Source organism: Bacillus rossius, chromosome 3, assembly GCF_032445375.1.
Source record: "Bacillus rossius redtenbacheri isolate Brsri chromosome 3, Brsri_v3, whole genome shotgun sequence".
NCBI classification, from domain to species: domain Eukaryota; kingdom Metazoa; phylum Arthropoda; class Insecta; order Phasmatodea; family Bacillidae; genus Bacillus; species Bacillus rossius.
The window spans coordinates 26,596,389-26,612,106 of record NC_086332.1 but is presented as its reverse complement, the minus strand read 5'-3'; the positions used below and the strand labels follow the sequence as shown (position 1 = coordinate 26,612,106).

General features: G+C 38.8%; 2 protein-coding genes across 3 annotated transcripts in view; one reads left to right on the top strand and one right to left on the bottom strand.

The window, feature by feature from the left end:
• LOC134530414 (Kv channel-interacting protein 1-like) overlaps positions 1 to 15,718 on the top strand; it is a 286,452-nt gene that overhangs the window by 40,086 nt on the left and 230,648 nt on the right. The window lies entirely within an intron of this gene.
• The window catches only part of LOC134530412 (venom allergen 5-like), a 131,915-nt gene continuing 129,980 nt past the window's right edge, over positions 13,784 to 15,718 (bottom strand). For both annotated transcript variants that reach the window (XM_063365216.1, XM_063365215.1), the window contains exon 8: positions 13,784 to 14,687. In XM_063365216.1, the coding sequence (XP_063221286.1) occupies positions 14,560 to 14,687 (128 nt within the window). In that variant the 3' untranslated portion in view covers positions 13,784 to 14,559. The remainder of the gene's footprint in view (positions 14,688 to 15,718) is intronic.

Sequence of the window (15,718 nt, the reverse complement as noted above, 5' to 3'; positions counted from 1 at the left end):
GGAGCGATGAAGTTTTCTTACCTCGACTCTGATGAAACTGTCTCCACATGATCACATGCGTAACTAACTCACACTCATAGGTACACACATATATCAGTATTAGCAGTCATCCCTACATAACAAAATTATAATTTCTTATCGGTTTAAATGAATAGTTTCCTTTCCTTTTTTTCCTGCACGTACGAGCAGCCTTATGCCTAGCGTCGTTCACATGACTCTGTGAAATTGTTATATCATCGTTAAACACTTTCTCCTCCAATTAACGAAGTGCACTACGCGTTAAAAACCATTCAAGTGTTGACACTTTACCTATTTCAAACAATAATTCACGAAATACTCTTGAAATATTATTAAAAAAAACACCCTTCACAATCTGCAGAAAAACCATGCTTCTTCTTTCATGTGCAGGTTTGCCATGGATGTATTGGTCTATGGAGTAGCTGTCTGCTCTAAAATGTAAGTCACTTTGGCTAAAGATTGGTTAGCAAAACAAACAGTAGTGTATAAAGGCTAATTCTATCAGTTTGTTTAAAGCTTTAAAGTAACTCGCTATGAAGAGTCGTAAATATACCAACATGAAGTGAGTATTGTTATACAAATATTTTAACAACTCACCAGCAAGTAATAAGCGTAAAAACTTAATCACAACAGAAAAAAAATTGTTAATCCAGGTGGAAAGGTGGGGTCAATGATCGATCTCATTTTTACTTAAATTATCAACTCTATAAAGATTGCACAGCCACTCTCTAGAGGCTTGTTCACACTGGGCCAGTAATTTAGTCGAGTGGAGATTGGCGAGTGGTCGAGAAAACGACGAGTTGGCGAGTGAGGGTTTTCTCGAGGCAAGAAGCGAGATAAGTAGATGTTCCGAGTATCGAGCTATGAATATGCAGTCCACTAATGAGCTCTACTAAAACGCCGTCGTTCATGCCTCTCCAGTAGAGGACGAGTGGCGAGCAATGTTGGGGCGGGGGAAGCTACTTAACAGTAAAATATTAATTTAACTGGATCCAGCTCACTCGTCGTTTTACCTAACCACCAGACTAAGTAGTTATATTCACACATGGCGAGTTTACTAAATTACTAACCACGCGACTAAATTACTGGCCCAGTAATAACCAGGCTTAACGTATTACCTTCATGACGTTTATCCTATTAATAACAGAACACGGATCTCGGAAGTCGTAATACGGTGCAGTTTCAACGAAGACCCAGTTGTATGGAAAGTCGAAGAACCAACCATTCGTTTATTTCAAACATATTTTCCCGACAGCAAAGGGACTCGAACAGGACGCAGACAGGGCGATGTCGCGGCATGAAAGCAGGGACGTGCGGAAGTCCGGACTGGCTCTCGCCGCGACGCCGGATGTCCTCCAACATGCATGTCGCGACTCTCTGCGACACCAGATGTCCTCCAACATGCATGTCGTGCCTCGCCGCGACAACGGGTGTTCTCCGACATGCATGTCGCGCCTCGCCGAGACGCCGGGTGTCCTCCAACATGCATGTCGCGACTCTCTGAGACACCGGATGTCCTCCAACATGCATGTCGTGCCTCGCCGCGACAACGGGTGTTCTCCGACATGCATGTCGCGCCTCGCCGAGACGCCGGGTGTCCTCCAACATGCATGTCGCGACTCTCTGAGACACCGGATGTCCTCCAACATGCATGTCGTGCCTCGCCGCGACAACGGGTGTTCTCCGACACACATGCCGCGTCTTTCCGCGACGCCAGATGTCCTCCGACATGCATGCCGCGCCACGCCGTTGGACCCTGGCAACGCGGCCCTTTTTTGTTTCGTGAACCCAGCGCCGTGAGCCCCCAATATATAGGTACTAGTATTGTAAAACTATGTATATATGTATATATATATATATATATATATATATATATATATATATATAGGCTATATATATGTGTGTGTGTGTGAACAGCCACGTGGCTCTTGAAAGCGTTCATTTCTCCACGATATTATTTATTTATATCGTAGTGTGTTTTTACTTTTATCACTATGTATGTGAATGCACAATCCTGGTTATTTCGGGAATCGCAGTCTCAAAAATTCTTCGACGTGTCCTAAACTCGAACCCAGGTGTTTTTCTCTCCAAGTCAGACATTTATTTTACGTGTCCAAACTACTCGAATCGACAGCCACTGTATTAAACTTCGTCTTGGGTGTCGACTAACTTCTGGGTCATTTTACTATACATTTTTGTTGATACGAATTATGAAATCATATGTAATATAGCGCAGATGCTATTTATAATCCATAGCTTTTAATATCACGTTTTTCCTAACTACATATTATAGACATTCACAACGCTTGAAGGATTACCACTAACCGCGTCACATAGAGCAATTCCCATGAAATGGACCACGCATTGAGAAAAATAAGAATTTGTTAGAACTGAAGGAGAAGAACTACTGGCAGTTTCTCCTTTATAAAAACGGAAACTTTTTCAATTTCGCTTGAAATTTTATACTCAATGAAAACTCTACGACTAACTCTGAAACTATACTCGTTCGTATTGTACAAAAGGCGGGCATCCGTCAGCTACAGTGTTGATTCAAACAGTCTTTTGTCAGTGTGAGTAACAATGCCTTAAAGGTAAAGAAAAGAGAACCGCAAACTTGTTACATTTTTTAAAACTTTTATTTAACTTCACATGTATGTTTGTTTGTTTGTCTGTTTGATTCAAATCTTGCAAGTTAAATTAAAACCACTTCCGATTGAACTACAGAGCGGAAATTTTACATACTGTTCAGTTCTGAAGACAAATTTATTCGATAAACAGATTCCGCCAATTTGAATTATGGCTGTCATATTAAAAATACTTTATTATTATCCAAAGAATTTGGAAATAATGTTAAAATTTATAAAAGACGATACTTAATTTAATTTAAATAAATTTTTCATAAAAAATTGATTCCAACATTTAGAATTATGTCGGTCATCTGTAATTTCAGTAATTACTATCGAAAAATTTGAAGAAATGGGAAAATTTATTAAAAAGTTATTTTATAATATTTTAACAAAATTTTAATATTTTTAAATTGAAAATTTATAACTTAAAAAATAATTATTTTCATTATTCATTTATACCTCAGATAATAAAAAAATAACCAGAACTGACCGGTTACTAGCTGTTATTAATCACCTAATTCTTCTTAACGCTGCGTTTCACACGCCATATTATTAAATTTTCTTGTCATTACTGTTATTGCCGATCATATTCATGTAAATATATCATGACAGTTCTTTTGCATTCTAATGTTAGTTTCAGAACTTTGTCACCAATGATTAAAAAAAATAATTTCAACTAATAACGGTAAAGTCAACAAAAATGTTAATAATTATGATAACGTTTTTCCTTTTTTAATATTCGGTGAAAATCTTGCGACTAAACAACAAGAGCAAGACATCTGTTGTGATAAATGTACACAGTGACAAATAAATCATCGAGCCTTACGTTCAGATGACGCTGTCATGTCTGCAGTGACACGTCATCACTAGCAAAAACCGCACATTTGAGAGTCAGTGCGAGCTCAGTGCTTGCTACTGCGAGAATCTAAAGCAACACTTGTTTACAATATCTTGTAACAGTTTTATTGCGAGGTCTTCTGGGATTTTATTTGCAGCATTCTCGTAGCTCCGGGCAAGAAAAAAGTAATTAGCTACCAATCCGAGCTCAAGATCTTCTCAAGTCCTTTTTCGTAAACGGATACCACTGAACTACCTTGAGAAGTTTTCGAAGTTAAATTTCTTTACACCCGGTAGGGTAAGTCGAGGCGATGACTCATCAGAGCGTGACGAAAAGTGCAACTCTTGGGAATCGGTATAGCGTCCTACAACTGTAAGACTCTTTGCAGTTTTTTTATCGCTATGTTTGTTACAATTGCGTACCTACAATGCGTACTACGTTATCTGTTTCAAGTGAATAAAAGAATATTTTATGTGTGTGTGTAGTTTTACTCTTGAGGTAAGACGTAGGGGAGTTGGTGTGTGCTATCTCAGCCATGTTAATGCATGCCTCACACCCCTCAACCATCTGTACAGTAAAACAGTTATTGGTTACGGTGAAGTTTAACGTTAATTTCTTGTAGGTATGTTGGTATCATAATTGTTTCGCCATATTCTTTCTTTACGAATCTTCCTAGCAAGTTCTATTCTGGGTATGCAATAAATTCAAGGCATATCAGCCTTTATACATGTAGGATTTGTTTAGCTATCCGATTGGTAATCCAGTTGAACAGCAAACACAGGACAGACATCCACTCCGTGTACTAATAGCTCCGCGTGGGCTGTGAAGGTGTACAGAGGGAGGCCTTGACCTGGACGTAAGTGTGGGCCGGAGGTGTGAGAGGGGGTGCGGAGGGCTTGTTAGTCGCGGCGCGCGAGCACAGAGGGCGCGCGTGCCGCCTGAATGGCGACCAGCGTGCCATCGGCAGCTCATTAGCGCGAGAGCCCCGCCCCTCCCCCCCCCCCTCTTGCGACCTTCACCGGGGCTTATCAGGGCCGCTCTGCGCGCGCTGCGTCCTCCACCCGCCTCCCGCGCGCAGTCTTTACACTGTCGCCACCCTGACCGCTCAAGGACGACGCAATCCTCACTCGCTATCGAGGGGGCGAAGTTCTACAATATCTCGATTTAGTTCCGAAAAAATTCTGAAGTCTGCCCAAAAATATTTAATCTTCTTCTTTCTCTCTCTCCTCCGGTAGTGCGTCTATAACACACCTCAAATTCCAAAACACAGAAGAGCACAAACAATAAAGGAGGTAAACGGGAATAACCTAAAAAGAAAGAATAAAATTTGCAAAAAATTCCTATTTTTATTTATTGCACACAATTATTTCATTGAAATGAACAACTAATAGATAATGGCAGCAAGCTATTATATGGGTAACCGAGCCCATGTATAAGTTTGAAGCCAATTATAAAAAAAGTAATACATAAAAATTTCCTTATAATACATTAATAACTTTGCTAGCTTATCATCACGCGTATTTTACACCGCCGGCGAGGACTAAAAGGAATATGTAAAATAACTCATCGTGAGTACTAATAACTTAAAAATACTGGCCAGATAAAAATTGCTTAAGATAATAAAAATACTGCAAAACTTTAAATAAAAAAATAAAATACTGTTTATAAATAGAAAATAAACCAATTTCAAACTAAAATATTACACTTATGAAACAGCCGTTGTGTCTTCATGGAAGATTTACGGCCATTTTTATCTTACACTATAGTGCATGCTATGTTAGTTTTTTTTCCTTTCCAAATGAATTTTCAATGATTCATGATCTTAATCTGTTATTATCGTTCAAATAGCCAGTCATTGTGTTCTTGTTCTGTGAGGCCATTTTCAGGATGTCTGTTATCGGTTTCTACTGAATCCTAGTTCCCCGTTGTTCTATTTTTTATCATGTAGTTTTATTTGCTTTAGTTCTACTATCTTTGTGAAGTATTAGAAATGGAAAAAGTTTATTTTAATACAAATGCTAAGTTGTGTTTTCTTTCACGTCCAGAATGTTTTGGATATTTTCTGACACAGAGGCTGGCTATCATTACAGTAGATATAAAGTAATGTTGGACACCGTTAGCATAACGCATTTTATGCGAAAACAAAGATATTTTTGTTATCACAAACGAACTTTCCTTTTGAAAAATCTTCTGCGACCTCAGTTCTCAAAATAAAAACTCGGTGGGCATAACGAGTGTAAAGAGTAGAAAATGGTTGTCCGGGAGTTGAAGAGGTATTAGAGTTCTATGGACTGATGCTTTTTAGGGTATAAAATAATATATGGCTTTTGCGTAGTTCAAAGAAAAAAGTGATAAAATAAAGGAACAAAGTAGTTGTTAAGGCCTTTAAGACCGGAGTCTCGGGGGGCAATCAATCAATGTAGGACTGAACCTCCGAACTAAAATAAAAATAAAGTTATTCAATGTCACTCAAAAATTAATTAGATTTAAACTCACATGCTCTCTTTCTTTCTTGACTTGCCCTGATTCGTGCTGCGTTTTATCATTTTTTTCGAGGTTAAAAGTTAAGAGGAAAATACATAAAATAATATTACAAAAATATGATTTGAAAAAAATTGCATGCAAGATTTTTAACTTCCTGATTTAGCTTTTATTTCAAACCACAGTTTGCTTCGATACGTTTTCATTTACAAAAAAATAATTTTAACTTGCTCATCAAAAGCATGCTTTATTTCATATCTTGTATATAAAAAAATTGCAACAAATGGAGGCGGCTTAAGTTTCCGGTGTCTTGTGAGGATTGCATAAAACTGGCAGATTACAGTTTACGTTACCGCAACGCATATAATAGATTACTCTGAAGAAATTGAAAGCTAAAACACTTTGTAAAACGAACAGTTTGTTTTGTGTTGATGATCTGAAGAAAAAAACATAAACTAAAAGGTGTTTCGAAAACATTTAGTAGATCGTAAACCATTCGTTATTGTGCCGATGACTGATGAACTTGGCACTGTTATGAAGTTGTTCGCCCGCCCCGGCTGCTGGAGGCGGTTGCCCGAGCGCGCCTGGCGGGTAGGCTAATCACACACCGCAGCCGCAGTGCGTGTTGCCTAGAGACGCACAGGCAGGCGTCGTAGCAGCAGCGAGGAGTAAACGCTAGGAGGGAATTGGGAATTTTCAGATTTTCGTTGGGAAACTTTCCCTTCACTAAAAGGAAAAGTTTCAGAAAGGAAAACTTAAACTATTTTTTTTTTAGTTTGAGTCACTTCTAGTCCAAAAATTGTATCGTGGTAGGCCAAGATAACGAGCAAAAACCAATTTTTAAGATGTCGGCTAACATGAATCCTTTTTCGGGCAATACCGAAAATTCGAGGCTTTGATGGAAAAAATAATAACAATTCGGACATATTTTACCACTAGTTTTCAGTTTTTATGACTGGTTAGGCAAGATTTACATATTACAAATACTGTGATATCGTGAGAATGGTCTGTTGGGTTCGGTTAGCTAAATTTAAAATCCTTATAATAATGTTGATGGTTAGTGCACCGAGAGAGGTGTAACAAGGGTATTCGAGGCCCGGCCTTGGCTCGCCACGCCCCTGGCGGAGACCCGAGGAAGTTATGGCCTACCGGCGAAGCCGAGCGGAGCAAAGCGCTGGAGGACGGAGACGAAGCGCGAGAGATAAGCGAGCGGCCGCCATTAAACCGCTTCCAGTTCGACTGTTCCAGTCGTTCGCGTCGGATCGAGGGTTCGACGCGCCGTATACTCGGTTCCCCTCGAGCTCTCGGCCCTCGCTGGACGCGACAGGTGACTGTTCGGGCTCCAGCGAGGTCACTTCATTGCTTCACAGTCCGGTCAACAGTTCTTCGCTATATTCTGACACTGCGCACCGGTACTATCCAAACATCATACTATACCTAAATAACTGAATATCACTTAATTTCAAACAAATTCTTAAATACTACGTCATAAAAATTTAAGTCTATAAATTATGTCATCTCTATTAATAAAAAAGAGAGAGAGTTCGTCTGTATGCTAGTCTGTAGTTCGCGTAGCGCTGAGACCCGTTGAAATTTGGTACATGGATTCTCCGAGGGTGAATTGGGGGAAGGGGGTGGGGTAAATTCCGTTTCCAACCTAAATATATATTTTTCGAAATATGTTTTATTTATTAACACGCTTTTATTAGCTTCACTTGTAATTAACTATGTAATCAAATCTTGAAAGTCGATTTTAACCTACTTTTAATTTTCGTACGGATTTGAAACTTTGCAAGAATATTTATAACCCGGATAACAATTCAATAATTTCATGACTATAACCTGTAGAGAGAGGGGGAAGTGTCATAGAGGCAAAAAAAACGCTACTTTCAAGCTATGGGCGAAAGACCATTACTTTCGAGCTATGGCCAATAACCATGCTTTTTGTTTATCCATGAGACCGAGACATGGTGGGAAATTGGCCAGAAGTCGACTGCTCCCCGGGGAGGGGGGGGGGGTCACTACCATGTTCATAATGACTCTGTCTTAAAGAATACCTATTAATGGTAGAAAATTTAAGATATCTGATATAAAGAGCTTGCGTTTATATCTTCTATCATTTCCATAATGACTCTATCATAACGAATATACGTTAATGATATAACAATTTAAGACAACTGATATCAAGCAACACATGCTTTTATTTATTTTTTACTTAATTACTATTTTATGCTTATTAAAAAATTACATTACATAGAGTTGTAGTTCATTCTGTCTCTGTTGAACAAATAATTTAATTTAAAGAAAATTTTATACTTTTTAGTTCATTCAACATAGAACGGTGTTTTTAAATATATAATTTAGTTGTTTTTAAACTATTTTCAAACACATTTTCGCTATTGTCACCGTGGCAACGGCTATTGCATTGTTTAAGCTGCTTACTTTGTGTCCCAGCAACGGCTATTGCACTGTTGATCCTGCTTACTTTGTATCCCTGCAACGGCTCTTGCACTGTTGAAGATGCTTACTTTGTATCCCTGCAACGGCTATTGCACTGTTGAAGCGGCTTACTTTGTATCCCTGAAACGACTCTTGCATTGTTGAAGATGCTTACTTTGTATCCCTGCAACGGCTGTGGCACTTTTTGTATGTCTTTTTAACTTTCGGATATTAATACAGTCTCTCTGTAATCATCTTTACCATCATATCTACAGTGTATTGTTGGTAAAATAAATGAGTATTTGAAGGCGCTTAGTAACTGCTGAATCCAAGATGGCATCTTTGGCTTATATATTCCTTCCTATTCATCTCAGTTGTAATGAATTTTTTGTTAGTTGATGTTCGAAAATAATTTTTCTTTTCATTCGAGGCGCGGCAGTGGCGTGCCCTCGGGGAAGGGCGTGTATGATGAGCAGGACGAGAATGTTCTGCCTGTAGTCTGACAAACTAATGAAAATAAATTAAAATATATATTTTTTTGTTTGAATGTTTGTTTAGAGGTTTACGAAAACATTGGCAAGGGGAACGTATTATAGATAGAGACATGAAAAATTCGCGGGTTAATTTCGTGTTATGCTAAAATTCAAATAATTATACCTTAGTGCGGCTTATGCCATTGGTTCACTGTTAATCTGGAGGACTGAGGGCCAATAAGAGACCCTCACTCATAGAAGTGTCGAATCACAGGTTACCCAGTCGAGACGACTCCCAAGTCAGCAACCAATGTATAGTTGGCATTTGCCCGAGTGTGTAGAGGATATTAGAGTCTATCCTGAAGTTCATTGAAACCGTGAATTTTTACAGTCTCTAATTATAGAGTGAGAGTAAGTGTCGCAGTGTGACATACCGCTCACAACTCCGGACGTAACCAGTCGTAAACGCACGGAACGTCAGCTCTGTCGCTTGTGGCGGCGAACCGGCGGGCATGGAAACACACGTGCCCTTCCTTTGTGTGGTTTAAGTGTTTAACTTTTGACACCGGCTGATTATGACTTGTTTTCTGTGTGTTTGAGTATTCGTCTACTTTGTCCGTTGTTGAAGTTTATGCATAACATACAGTATAACCAGCAATGGCGTATTCCCAAAAAAAATATATTTAACGCTATATATTAGAATCTATTCACATGAATGGATAAACCATGAACATTGTTTAATAAGTATCAGTGGACTAGTAACCTGTTTGAGAAACAAATGAACGATACAATACCAGTTATTTCTTTCTACGTGGGACAATGCTGGTAGTGCAATGCAGTGAGCTAAAAATCCAAGACGTAACACAAGTTGGGAACGCACCAAGTGTTTGAGTGAATGATGGCTCCCGCAAAGGCTGCCACGCCGACGAAGTGGCGGGTGAAGAAGGCGAAGGGACCCAGTTGCACGACCCACCGAGCGTACCGCCGGGTCCACACCGGGGCCAGGGAAGGGCAGCGGACGACCGCCGCAGGTTCACTCGGTCTCCGGCGACGGGCGTCGTGGCGCTGACGGCGAAGGTGTTTCAACGACGCGCGCCGTCCGAACCGTGACTGCACTTCTGGGTTCAGTCACGGCCGGTTCACAAGCTGCGACGTTTGGCGAGCATGATTTTTGACGTGACAACGTCTAATAAATCGATGATCGCCGGCTGCACGCACAAAAAAGTGTCCCGTTACGCACATTGTTCCGTTACGCTGTGTCCCGTTACGCTCATTGTACGCTTGCGCCGCACCGACAGAAGTGAAAACTTAAAACTTTGTTTATAAATGTGTAATATGAAATAATTTCTACGTAAAATGTACGTAAGAAAATGAATCTGATTACTAGTATAATTTAAAGTATTTATTCTTTTATTATTAAATAAAGTAGCATTTGTCGGCGAGTGCAGTAATAATTGGTTATGTTATAAGTATATTTGATTACAATTTATTTATATGAAAACTTTTTCATAATTATATTTAAACTTTATAGCTAAACGCCAGTTTTTAAAATTAATTACAAGTCATCTACACGTGAACTGTTTCGTCGACTGTTTATAAAGTGAAGTGAAAAGTTAATGTGGTGTTCATTGCTTATTACAACAACAATTTCGGCAATAAAGGTTAATTATTCTTGCATTTTAAAAATCTGATTACTAGTTTAATTTCATGTATTTATTCTTTTATTATTAAAATAAAAATGATTCAGTTTTATTCATGAAAGTATGCAATCATTTCATCAATGTTTTGTTATGACGTTGTCACGTTAAACTATCGTCCGTAAACCGACTTTACAGACAACCAATTTTTTTTTGTCGCGTCCTTCATTGATTATAGGATGCACCAACCCACTTTCACAGGTACATCCAAAATCAATTTGCCACTGACGTACGTGCGATTGAGATAAGGAAAAAAACACAGTTAAAATATTGATTTCAGAGGTTTGGATAGGTCACACCGTGCATGAAGGACGTGAATATGAAAACAATAATAAAATCTGATCGACTTTACAGAATTACGATGGGGTTTGTTTCGTCTGCCAGATATTTTCATCGCGGATACCTGAATGCACAGAAATTGTCAATACGGTGAAACATATACTGGCTGTGAAATTATTAAAATTTGATAAACAAATAAAATAAGATAAACTTCTATAGTAAATAAATCTAAAAATGACAAATATATTACAATTTTAAGCTAATTTTAACGCATTTAAACTTTATAGTATGCAATTGTAAAATAATCTCATTGAAACATATTACGTTCTAATATTTGGTCACTATAGAAGTTTTTATTACGCGATTTTAATAATTTTACAGCAATATATTTTTGCACTATTCATTGACGTGTGAAGAGACCGACCCGTGCGTCAGTTTGATGAACGATGCAGCAGTGTTGACTCGCAATCCGGCGCAAGCCGCCAATCAGCCACCAATTGCATACCTTTGTTGCTGCCGAGTAATGCACACGTATGGCTATTTAACCAGGACATAGTAAATTATCAAATGGTAAATTGTTCACGTTCAAACGATCGCTATAAACACTGTTTTTATTGCCTGGTGTGCGCCCAGCCAAGCCAACACCAGAGGTCTATATATTAATGCATTTATTTTTTGGCTACCCGTGAAACCCATCAGAATGAAAGTACGAGGGAGATATAGAAGTGCGACTCTTACAGTGGAAACTGAAATCATGTTTCGCGCGACATGTGACGCTATCTGTTGGGTGGGCTCATAACTAACAGCAGAAAAAAAAACCTCGGTCTAGAGGTTCAAATCTAAAGTTTTAGGTTTATAATGTTAATTTTACTACTTGACGACTAATTGCTTAGTGAAAGAGTTTTAAACAGTGCGAAAAACACTTAATGCTGTTTTTTAACTAAAAAAGAATGTTCTTTATAAATGAGTAGGCGATGCAAAATTATCTGGCATGCCACACCACAAAATATGTGGCTACCAAATAAAGTGAATTAATTTTCAATAGTTTGTTTGTCTTATAATAATAGCTTACGCTTTACCTCTCACAATCAATGTAGCTATGTTAGTAATATGTTATTAAAGCCGCTACCTAGCGGGAGGATCCAGAACTTCTTCAGAAAACTGTGTCTCAGTCTCGGCAACTGGAGCTTCTCCCCCGTGCAAGGAAGTGTTCGGCCCGGCTGCCAGAAGGTTCAACGACGCGCGAAACAAACCGCAGGTTGTTAGACGAAGTGTCGCTGGCCGGGTTTCGGGAGGGGGTAGGGTAGAAGGAGAGAGGGTTGCCAATTACCAGGGGCGGTGTTGGGAGGGTGGGGGGAGAAGCGCGGGGTCGAGGCGGGTCGGGGCCCGAGCAATCACTATTCAATTCGCACCGGAATGGATTGCCTGTCGCCAGTCGGCGCGCGCGCTGCCCGGAGTTCTGGGCCTCCTTCCCCTCCACAGAGTTCAGTAGGAGGGGGGGGGGAGGGTGGTCGCAGGAGGGGGAGGAGAGGTTCATCCCACGTCACCGACACATGCCGCACATTCTCTCCCGCGGGAACACGGGACAGGCAGAACCACTCTCGCCCTGTCGCTGGAACAATTCTTTGTTGGCCCTTCGAGAGGAATGAGCCCTACTGGCCTGGATAGCTGGCGACACGCGCTCTGCTCTCTGGCTTCACAGGAACCTGACTATACCCACCCTTCATGAAGTCAACATTCGCGAGACTATTTACTTACGTAACCTCCCACACGTTAGAAACAGAATGAATTAATTCTAGACTGTTTTAGCGTAATTAGTAAAAAAGTAACACATTGAATATTAATAAAAACATTGGAAGTTAAGCTATGTGTTGTGTTGAAAAATGTCGTTTATAAATACACTGGACACGAAACGTGCAGAATAGATTGCAGTGTAGTGTCAGGAATTTAAAAAAGTCTCTCAAAAGGAAAAGTTTTTTTTTGACTTAAACTTGTTCAACTTTGCAGTCTAGAACTACTTGTTACCGTCTCGTCGATACCTGGATCAGCAGAGACGACGAGAGTTAATAAGGTAAGAACGGAGGATTATCGGAATGAATGGGCGAGGGAAACGGGAATACCCCTAGAAATCCCATATGCTGACGACGACGTTCAACAGAGATTCCTCCTCAATAATAATCAGAATTTGACCGCTCAGCCACCAATTTATCCACGTTAAAAATAACTGGTACTAAAGTAGAATTTATTCATTAGTGCTAAAACATCTCCTGTTAGCTTCAGAAAGCTGAGGACGTTGTTTTATATGTTCTGTTGAAATAAAAATTCCGTGTGAATACTACGAAAATTATGATAAATAAAAGCAACATAAATTAGATTTAAGACATAATTTTCCTGCTGTAACAAAACACGTTTCCATAGAAGTGGTTCACAAATAATTTCTGGCAAACGGCTCTCTTAAAAGTTTTCGATATGCGTATGAAAGCTTCATGGTAAAACACTGACTACACGTATTAAGACCTAAAGAATGTATCAACTTCCTATTTAATACCAAATGAAGAAAGATATACCTAACCAAAGTGTCATAAATTTAGAACCCTTATTTTACTAAAACCTATTCATATGTTTTTTGCTTGACCTCAAGCTGATAGTTATAAAACAATGACATTACATTTCAAAAATTGACTTCATTTTGCCTGAAGATTCCTTAACATTAAATTAAATTTAAAATGTAATCCGTTATACTTAATTTTATTCCTGGGTTGACGAAGAAAAGAAAGTATTCCAGTAAATGAAGAAATATACGATCCATGTGTATTTTCTGAGCCATTATGATATAACATTATGTATTCAAGAAAAATACATACATTTTAATATTTTATAGCATGCGATTCGTACTGAAATGATAATAGCATGCCAAAGAAAAATGCACTGTTGTTATACAAATTATATTTTTATTACGTATTATATTCCACCATTGATTATGCAAAGATATCTGCACATGCTTGCAGGCAGATCACTGAAAATCTTCTTGTTCCCAAAAAGCTAATGTATTCTTTCAGAGCTGCGAAATTCCGCTCTGGGCCCTTCGATAAAAGCGATAAAACACAGCCAACGAAGACGATTCTGTGGAGGTCGAGTAACAATTCCTTAGTTCTAGGCTTGAATCCAGAATCACAATGTCGCTATGCCAGTTTTATAATTTGTTTTTATTTTTTTAGAGAATTTCGATAAACATGTGTGAATATTTTCATATGGATTGTGACTAAAGCATTGGGTAATGAAACACGAGAAACTAATCTTTACACGTATTTATGCACACTTAAAATTATATGTTTTTCTTACAATAGTTTTTGTTGACCTAGGAAAAGAATATATCAATACATTTATTATGTTACTCTTATTATGTTATTTACAAAAAGTTTTTGATTTTTTTTAAATTTCAAAATATGGTGGTTGTACAACTTAAATTATATAACAAAAATAACTTGGATGTGCTTGGGTTGAGTAATCGACCATTTATTTTCAGGTGTCATTAATTTCTGGAAACACTAAATACTTTAAGTCTGCAAAAAAAATTTAAAAAACGGATGTGCTGAAAAATATGATAGTTTTCCTTAGACGGCCAATGCAGCAGTGGTATCTGAAGCTGTAGAGTCGCGCGTGGAAAGGCGGAGACCGCAGCGACGAGCACAGAAGTGCTGGCGGCGTCAGGGCCGGCGAGTCGGGCCGCAGACGAGCGCCAGGCCCGCGGAGACCCCCACCAGCAACGCGCGCCCGCACGCCACTGCCGCGGCGCCGACCAGGGCAGGGGGGTCCCGCGTCACTCGCGAGTACTCTGCAACAGCAGCGCGCGGGCCAATCAGCGCCGGCCCCGCTGGCGCAGCCTCCAAAGGCCCTGTCGCACTATCAGATGTTTGTCCCCCAACTGTATTCCACAATAGAGTTGCAGGGGGCAGTACTGGACGGAAAATAAATTCTTACTTTCTTCATCAAATGAATTTTAAAACAAACAACATCAATTTGTTTTTATATCATGTCACACTATCAAAAGTTTATTTTTGGTCTCACCTGTCTTTAACTTTTCAACTTTAATATCAGTATTAAACTAAAGAATGAACCACAGTGCTGGATGAAATTTTTTGATTTTGTTATGCTATTTGTGCAATTGTACATTTTTTAAACATGTATAAATTTAACCCACAATAATATCCGTATAAATAATAAATATAATTATTCAATTATTTTTTTTAATTTATAAAAACTTAATTTTATTTTTACACATAAATATATTTCGCATAAAACCTTCATTGTAACATTGTATTATATTTTTCCCTTTTATAACGTATTTAATCACCCATGTGTTTCTTCGGCATTTTAAAGATACGTTGTGAAGGGATCGAATATAATTTCCGTTTTCGAAAGACATGACTTTGACTGGAAGATTGTTGCCAACATCCAATATACTTCAGAACCCGTCCTGTATGCAAAATATTTGATGGAAACTCAAGTCATCTAACTTTTCAAACAAACATGACTTTGCTTGTAAGGTTTTCGTCGACGTCATAACCGTCCAACTTTGTTTCACACAACATATTGGAAGGTGTTGGAAGCAAAAGTTTTAGAGTGTGGCAGGGCCTTAAACAAGGGAATTGAAGTTCTAAACCAATACAACTAAATGGAAAATTTGTCACAGGCCCATTATGTCTCTACGTTTCCTAATGGAAATGTTTAACACAAAGGGAAGGTACTAAATATGTAAGGTACCTTTCCCACATAATTGTACCGGTTTCAGAAACATACATTAATATATGACAATTCAAAGGCATATTTTAAGAGTATTTTGGAAAACAAATATACCCATCTAAG